This window comes from Leopardus geoffroyi, chromosome X (genome assembly GCF_018350155.1).
Source record: "Leopardus geoffroyi isolate Oge1 chromosome X, O.geoffroyi_Oge1_pat1.0, whole genome shotgun sequence".
Lineage (NCBI taxonomy): Eukaryota > Metazoa > Chordata > Mammalia > Carnivora > Felidae > Leopardus > Leopardus geoffroyi.
In genome coordinates this window covers 117,118,270-117,126,660 of record NC_059343.1, presented here as the reverse complement: position 1 = coordinate 117,126,660, position 8,391 = coordinate 117,118,270, and the positions used below count along the sequence as shown (strand labels likewise).

Below are 8,391 nucleotides of genomic sequence, written 5' to 3'. Positions count from 1 at the left end.
AGAAAATAAAAATACTTACAAACTGGGCGTAAGTATTTACAACATATATCACAGATCCCTCATAAATAAGGAGCTTCCAAAAAATTGAGAAACATGAAAAACCCAAGAGAAAATTGAGCAAGGATATGAAAAAAATAAAGCAAATCCAGAATATAAGAAATTCCATAGGACAAATGACCCAGTTTCCTCAACAAATAAATTACAGGAAATAAACAGGGCGGAGAGAAACGTACCAATTAAAAGGTTAAGAGATATATAAACCAAAGGCAACATGCTGACATTTTTCGAAAATGGATTCAAGCAAATAATTTAAAAGACCTTTTTATTTATAATTTAGAAGATATTTGATTATGGATTATTAAATGTTAGTGAGTCATTGTTAATTTTAGTACATGTGATCATAGTATTATGGACTGTTTTTAGAAACTTTATCTGTCAGAGGAGTATGCTGAAGTATTGATGTATCTGGGATTTGATTTAAAATATTCCATGAAAACTATAAGAAAAGGGATAAAGGAAGCAAAAATATTGGTAGGTTTTGAATCTGGAGATGGGTTTAGGGTACTCATTATACTATTCTACTTGTGTGTATGTTAAAAATTCAACATACATTTGAATGCACATTTCTAAAAGTCCCATATGGCAATGCAATTATCTGTGCCTAGGGAACAGACACATCAGAAATATCACAATTATCTCAATTTCCACTGAAATATAATTGCCTTTGCTTTCCTTTACTGGTATTATTTTTTTTTTTAACTAAAGATTTAAAATGAGGCACAAAAACAGTCACGTGACAGTTTTTATCTTGCACTGAAGGGTTGACTCTGAATTGGCTGTTCGATTCAATTAAACTAACTATATAAAGAGTTTGGCTAAAATATAAGACTTGCAGTACTGCAATTTTGCTGATGAAATACGTCCATCATTTAGAGAGGGGAAGGGAGGAAGTATGTAAATGTTGTGAATAGTATCATGGGAAAAATAAATTTGTTATTGATCACACCTCAGATACCAGCCCAAGGGGAGTACCTCAGCCCTCCACCCCCTGCCGCTCCAGGAACAAATCTCACCATGCTATTCATGATGGCTTCAAGCAAGCTATTGCCCATCCCAGGGTAATTGCATTGTTTTTTTGTTTGCTGTGTTTTGTTTGTAAGTCTCTGGAAACCAGAACATCTGAAGATTTAAAAAAATTCCTAAGAGGCATTTCAGACAGGAGAAAGAAAAATGCAAAGAGAATGATCAGAGCTTCATTAAGGGAAGTAGGGTGGTTACCAGCACTATCAAAGGACAGCAACCAATTCGTTGTATCTACCTTTAAAACTAAATGATCATCAGACTGTAAGGAATATACTTGAACAACTCAGTAATGCAAACCACCAGACACGTTAAACACAACTTTAACAAAATTCGTATTTCAAAGCAAATAAGAAATAGGCTTTATACAATTATCTCACCCTAATCACCCATCAAGGAAAACATTTTCAGGACCTTGAATTCATGCTCCTTTATTAGCTTTCATTGCTTTAAGAACCTAGAATTTTTTCTTTGGAATTCATTTGTTAAAAAACAAGTGTTCCACTAATTTCAAGATGTCTCCTTCTCTTCTGCCTACTTCCAAATTGCTGAGGTTTTTACTACGTTGCAACAGCAGAAAATAACCAAATACAATGTGCATAATGTATCTCTAGCTTCATATACCATCCTGCAAAACACAGCAACACAAAATTATGAGATAGCAGTGTTTACCTATTCAAATGATTAAAGAAATCTAAAATACAACGGTAGATTTTTCATGATTAAATGATTATGACCTTTAATATGATTAATTTCATTTCCTTGGTCGCATAATGTCAGTGACCATTTTAAGGCCAGCATGACCAAGATGAGAATTCAGGAGTCTTAAGTTCCTATCTGCTATTTCAGCATTTCTACCTACTGTTAACAATTTGCATCCAAGTGGTGCTTTTATCTTCAGACCTGTTTATTTATTTCCCCATTCTCTTCTGCTCTGCTTTATGCCACTGTCATGAACTTCATCCTAGGTGGTAGAGTCCTTGCAAACAACTGTGCTTTTCTTGCAGAATCTGCCTCCCAAGGTAGCCAGATTCTCACACTTCTCTACAGCTCACAGAACAACCTGCTGTTCCATCATACAGGAAGGACATCACCCCCCATACACACCCATACACTCAGAGCAAGCTCATGTGCATACCCGCATACACACACACACACGCGCGCGCCCAGGACATGTGCATTTCAGATCTCAGAAATTCCTTGGCCTAGCTTCCCTGGCTGCTACTCAGAGAGCCGTTCCTTCCCCACAGAGCATATGCTCACTTGGTTTGCTGCTAGGGAATAGATCTCATCTACTCATGTCTTCAACTTCCACACCAAAAAGTTTGCTCCCGGATCTAATCACTGTCCAGATTCTTTCTGGACCTTATCTGTAGCTAGATTTCATCCCAGTTCTGGCCCAAGGCACCATAGAAACAATAACCTGGAATCCTAACAGGGCAACAAGCACCTTTCATTCACCACTGTAGCATTAACTCCTCTCAGTATATCTGGACCACCGATAATTACGAATGAGTGATTTGTGGTCTTCCTGGGTCCTTTTCCTAGCTTTCAGCTCTTGCCCACCACTTTCTCACATCTACTCCGTTTGGGCTTCAACCTCCTTTGCTAAGCCATATCCATGCATTCTTACCCTCCAGAAACAACATTCCTGGGCCAGAGAAATCACTCCTGCCCTCAACTTTACCTGTTTACCAAGTAAACTGGCTGGCCACCTCTTAGTCCCACAGAGTAAATGAGGTCTCAACCATTCTCTCATTTCTACTCTCCCTGAGCTGAGCCTGTTCTGTACCTGTTCACCCCTGACGTTTTCCTACTAAAGCCAAACTCACAGCAAAACACCTGCTCTGAAAGTTAGACTTCCGATCCCGAGTCTGGGAGTTAACAGCCCATGTTTAGTGAGTGCTCACCATGTGGCAGGGACAGGTGTAAATACCTCATGGGTGTGATCTCAACAAATCCATACATGTGTGGAGACCAGTATGATAACCAGTATGTCATTTAACACACACTGTGCGGTTTACCAGTACAAATAAAAGCATAACCAGCCTCAAAAGGTCTTATGCAATAGGGAAGTTTATTATGTAAATTAGAGATCTTAAGGTAGGGCTGGCTCCAGCCATGGTACAATGAGTACATTTGGGCAGATACAGAGGATTCTGAACCCCTCACATCCTCTTCAATGTTCCTGGTTGGCAGAGGTAACCCCCCAAAACCGCACAACCAAACCTCTCTAACATTTCAATGAGTTTAATGAGCACCCGCCCCACTCCCTCAATGCCTCTGAGCCCTCCAGGTCCACAAAGAGGTCCCAGCATAGCCCAGAGAGCAGTACGAGGTCTCGTTCAGGAGACAGTCAGGCATCTTGCCAATTTCTATAGGTAGGAATCTGGGACACATGTATGGGTGGGGATTCTAAGAGTGTTCACCTGGGGTGATGAAATGTTCCGATCATGCTCTATTTACTATGCGTACCACCCTCACCTAGATTTAGGATTTAATGTTAGCTCAAGCACTTGAAAGGGGGCTTTAGAACAATGTGCTACCTTGTTAATCATAGTCTGAACTCAATAGCACCCCACAGGCAATAAGGATTAAGGGGCAGAATTTCCCTGGTGGTGTTGAGAGAACTTAAAGGCTCTGGAAGATAGTAACATTGTATGTCTGGATTTATGCCTATTGTACCATTCTAATAGTGCCCCCTTTCACTCTCAAACGTGTTCCAGTTTGGGACAGTGTGCCACCTGCCAAACCACCCCTTACCCATGCCACCCTGGAGGCCCCAGAGGACACTCATTCCCTTTGCCAGGGCTTTAAGAAATGCCTTGGCGGGGAGAGTACCAGAAGCCCTATACAAAACCCTGTGGGTGCTGTCCTCTGTAGCCTGGAGGTGACAGTGGTGAATACTGGGATTGAACTAGGTTTCCTGATCTCGGTGGTAGTAATGGGAGTCAGAGTGAGACTGGGAGAGGCCAATGATAGCACTTAACCATTAAAAGACACTCCTTTCTTTTTTCGTAGTGCTTGATATTTATTGAAAAGAACGTAAACGCTTTTTCCAGGTGGTATTGAGGAGCTGGGCTGAGTGCCTGTTTTTGTTTGTTTGTTTTGTTTTTGGCATTTTTGTCCAAATGCACACATCTGTGGGACTGCTGCAGTTTTGAAAGAAAAAGGACAGCTGTGCAAAACTGGTGCATAGGAGAAAAGAAATGTCAACAATTTGGCTGCCAGGCACGTTAGGCTCCTGCAGCAATCTGGTGGGGCAGGGGAGGACTCTGAGAGTAGGTAGGGAACTAACCAGGTTCAAAGACTGGCCCCTTCAGGGGTTGGTGAGTTGTCCGAATCAATGTCCGAGGACCAACTCAGGCATCTTCTAGGTCGGTCCTTGTTTTCAAGGCTGTGGTCTGTCGCTGGAATGTGGTGGATGGTGGTGAAGTGGCAGCGTAGGTCTCTGGGCAGATGGAGGCCTTGCAGTCGGCAGGACTGTGCGTAGTCTCACCAGTTTGTAACAGGGGCCTGCCCTATAGCCGGGGCTCAGGACACAGTCCAAATTAGCAGGGCAGGGTCCTAGGGCTGGCCAGAGAGGGTGGCGGCACGCTTCAGAACGAGGCCCCAGCGGCAGGTAACTGGGGTACAATTCCTGGAACAAAGGCAAGCACTACGGGGGGCGGTGAGGAGGAGAATCGGAGGGCAGGGGTAGGGAAGGGGATCGGAGGGCGAAACGGAGCTTGGCGGCTCCGGGCCGGGCGGGGGAGGGGGGGAGAGGATGGCGGCGTGCAGGGCCCTCCCCCCTGGGCCCGAGGGTCTCCCGGCCTAGTAATCATCTTCTTCGTCGTCGTCGTCGTCTTCTTCGTCGTCATCCCAGCCAAAACACTGTTTCATCTCATCGAGGAAGGCCCGGTAATCACCTAGGATGGGGCTATCCATCTCAATGTAGGGCACCACCCACTCCTCGGCTTCCCCGGTGAGCAGGCTGATTAGGAATGCCACCTTCATGGCGTCGTTGCAGAATCGGTTCTCGTTGACGAGCATGTAAGACGCCGTCTGCACGATAAACTCGGGGAGCCGGGAGCTCTCGCCGCTAAACGTTTCGGGGAAGGGCACCGGGCAGCTCGGCGGACGTACCTGGCGCAGCAGGGTGGCCCTCTCGCACACCAGCAGCCGTAGCTGTTCCATGAGCTGGCTGTTCTCGATGCTCAGCGCGCGGTGCCGCATCAGGAGCGCGTGCAGCAGTAGCACCAGCTCGTCCACCATGGCGAATGACTTGGAAGTGCAAGGTTGAGCTCGGCTCGGTTCGGCTAAGGTGCGCACTGAGGCCTCGCAGGAAGTGCGTGTCCGCGGAGGCGCACGGAGGCCAGGGGCGGAGGGCGGTGCGCGCAAGGGTCCGGCGGCTGCGCAAGCTCCGCCCGCAGAGCCACTGGGACGGCCGGCGCGCCGGCGCGGCCCGGGTCGGGGGGCGTGGTCAGGGAAGCCACCGACTCCGCGTGGGGGCGTGGTCAGGGGGAGCGGGCCGAGCCTCTGGGACTCGGTCTGGGAAGGGGCGGCCGGGGTCGCCGAGCGGCGGGCCCGGTAGGTTTCCAAGTACGCCCGTGTAAAGGCAGGGGACCGCGGTGGCACCCCGGATATGGGCCCGGCTTTAGCCAGGAACGAGTGAGCTCCACAACCCATCTCTCAGAGAGAGCGAACCCGCTCAAGTTGAAAGGATTAATCACCGTGCAACTCAGCCGACTCACCCAATGCAGCGTTCCTTGTCGGGTCTGTGGCCGCTAGATTCCATTTGCGTGTTTTGTTAACACACTTCCTTGCTTATTTAAATCTCAGTCGCCCAGTGAGCTATTAGCACTAAGGGCCGCACTGCGGGAGTCACACATCGTTTCGGAGTTATGAAAGACCCTTAGGGCTCCTCTTTTAAAACAAAACAAACAGGGATTTCTCTTTAGTTGGGAAATAATGTATACCTACATCCTTCTTTTTTTTTAAAAAAAAATATTCTTTTAAACAGTGAACTGTAAAAAGTTCTGCAAAATCAACTTTCGAGAACCATTTGCAGGCTCTTGCCTATCTTTGACTATTTCGTGTCCTAATGTTAGTCTCCCCAGGCCATCATTCATATATTATTCGTTGCTTAACAATGAAGACTTGTGTTTTTAAATGCTTTCGGTTTTCTGCTTTGAGTTTGATTATTTAAATAGCCCTTGACAACGAAGTTGGGTCCAGGACCTTAGAGCTGACATTATGTTGGCTGTGCTTTTAAAATATATCCCCAGTTCAGTCACTTCTTGTCACTGTTACCACTAGCACCCTGATCCAGCCTTCCTTTCTTCCAACCAATTGCTTAGCTCTCACTCTTCTGTTCCTACAGCGTACACAGGAGTCCCCCCTTATCCATGGCTTCGCATTCCGGTGGTTTCAGTCACCTGTGTCAATGGTGGTTCGGTCTGGAAGCGGATGACCTTCCTTCCCACCTAGCCTCAGATCAAGACTAGCCAGATGCTGCATCACCATGCCTGTCATTCACCTCACTTCGTCTCATCACTAGGCATTTTAGCATCTCACATCATCACAACTAGGGTAAGTACAGTACAAGAAGATATTTTAAGAGATATTGTGAAACTTGTATTATAGTAAAGTGATATAAACATTCTGTTTTATTCTATTAGTTGTTAATGTCTTGCTCTGCCTAATTTATAAATTAAACGTTATCACAGGTATGTATGTATAGGAAAAAACCTGGTCTGTATAGGATTCAATACCGTCCTCAGTTTCAGGCATCTACTGGGGGGGGAGGGGGTCTTGGAATCGATCCTCCGTGGATATGGATATGGATATGCCCGTATTTCTCAGTGCCCACGGAGAAAGGCAGAGGACTTCTCCACAGAGTAGTCACAAGAATCCTTTGGAACAGAAGTTAGAACTTTTTATTCCCTTGCTCAAAATTCTCCAGCAGTTTTCCCCTCTCACTCAAAATAAAAAGCAAATTCTTGGTCATGGTCTACAAAGCCCTGCCTCACCCCCTCACCTATTCCCATCCGCTGCTCTAATCACATTGTCCTTCTTGCTGATCCTCAGTACACATCACGTAGCTCTGGCCTCAGGATCTTTGCATCTTCGATCTTTTCTGCCTTGCAAGGCTCTCTCCCCAGTTAGCTGCCTGACTCCTTCGCCCACTGTTTTCAGAGAAGACTTTTCCTGGCCACGTCATCTATCAGAACACCCTACTCTCTTGTCAGTAATGTCTAACCTCTTACCCTGCTTCAGGTCTCTACGTAGCATTTATCATACTAGCGGCCATGGTACCATATAACACTTTGTTCATCAGTCTGCCTCCACTTTACAATGTAAGTCTCTGTGAAAAAAAGACTTTGCTTTGTTAGCAGCTCTATCCCCAATGCCTAGAAAAGTGGCCCGGAGTAGAAGATCCACAAATATTTGGTGGGTGAAAGAATCTCAGGGTGCAGATGTTGAGATAAAAATTAGAAGTGGTAGCTACACCAGGTGTTCAAAATACTCTTTAAATTGTCCAAAATGATCTATCTCTGGTCATGAGTCAGTGAAATGATGACTGATGTAATACAAATGGCAAAGTGGTTTTTTAAACATCCTATTTTGTATTTTTACAATAGAATTGAATGGGCATCCGTGGAAGTGAGAGGCTGAGAGGAGACAAACAGGGCAAGTCCAAGTAGGAAGAGGGGGGCACATAACACTACTGGGAGGGTGTGCAGGGGGGAGAGCATACAGGAGGCAATATGAGCCTTGGGCTCTCCTGTGGTATGGGCTCCTCCACTAGATGAGAAGCCCCCAGGGGCCGTGCAGAGACCCTCTCTCAGTCATCCTTGTGTTCAGCCTCTCACAGTGTTTACTGGGCACTGGAATGAAGGGATTGAAGGGACAGGAAATATGAGGGGTAGGTATCTGGCCATTCTGCCCATTCCCAGCTGAGGGTAGAGGGTGGACCCGCTGGGCGGTTGTGTCTGGCTCCACTTTCCATGTCCAGACCCTAATACAAGAAGAGATGCCCGGGATTCTACTCCCACTAGCAAACATTGTGTGACAGGCACCATATCTGGTGATTGACATGAGCTGCCTCACTCACCCTGGAACAAGGGCCTTGCACAAGGATGGGCACTCTAGGAGCCTGAGACCCGGGAGAGCAATACGTTGGTGGCACAGCACCACAGTCTCGGCTTCTGTAACTCTGGTGCACACGCCCTCTCACTGCACAATTGTTACACACTGGGCCTCGGTGAATGAGGCAGGTCTGGTGGGGACCTAGAGATAATTAGGCCCCTGCTGCCCTAGTCCTCTTCC

The 8,391-nt window shown here is 46.3% G+C and overlaps 1 protein-coding gene and 1 long non-coding RNA gene across 2 annotated transcripts in view; one reads left to right on the top strand and one right to left on the bottom strand.

The window, feature by feature from the left end:
• Nucleotides 1-3,138: 3,138 nt before the first annotated feature.
• On the bottom strand, nt 3,139-5,491 carry LDOC1 (LDOC1 regulator of NFKB signaling). Its single transcript, XM_045470934.1, has one exon. The coding sequence runs from the start codon at nt 5,332-5,334 to the stop codon at nt 4,894-4,896; it is 441 nt and encodes a 146-aa protein (XP_045326890.1). The 5' UTR covers nt 5,335-5,491; the 3' UTR covers nt 3,139-4,893.
• A 146-nt stretch (nt 5,492-5,637) lies between these two features.
• Nucleotides 5,638-8,391, top strand: part of LOC123594212 — a 119,401-nt gene continuing 116,647 nt past the window's right edge. The window contains exons 1-2 of the long non-coding RNA XR_006710709.1: nt 5,638-5,835; nt 6,443-6,651. This is a non-coding gene — a long non-coding RNA (uncharacterized LOC123594212). The remainder of the gene's footprint in view (nt 5,836-6,442; nt 6,652-8,391) is intronic.

Coding starts and splice junctions, on each gene's coding strand:
- LDOC1 (XM_045470934.1), bottom strand. CDS start 5,334: ATGGTGGACGAGCTGGTGCTACTGCTGCACGCGCTCCTGATGCGGCAC.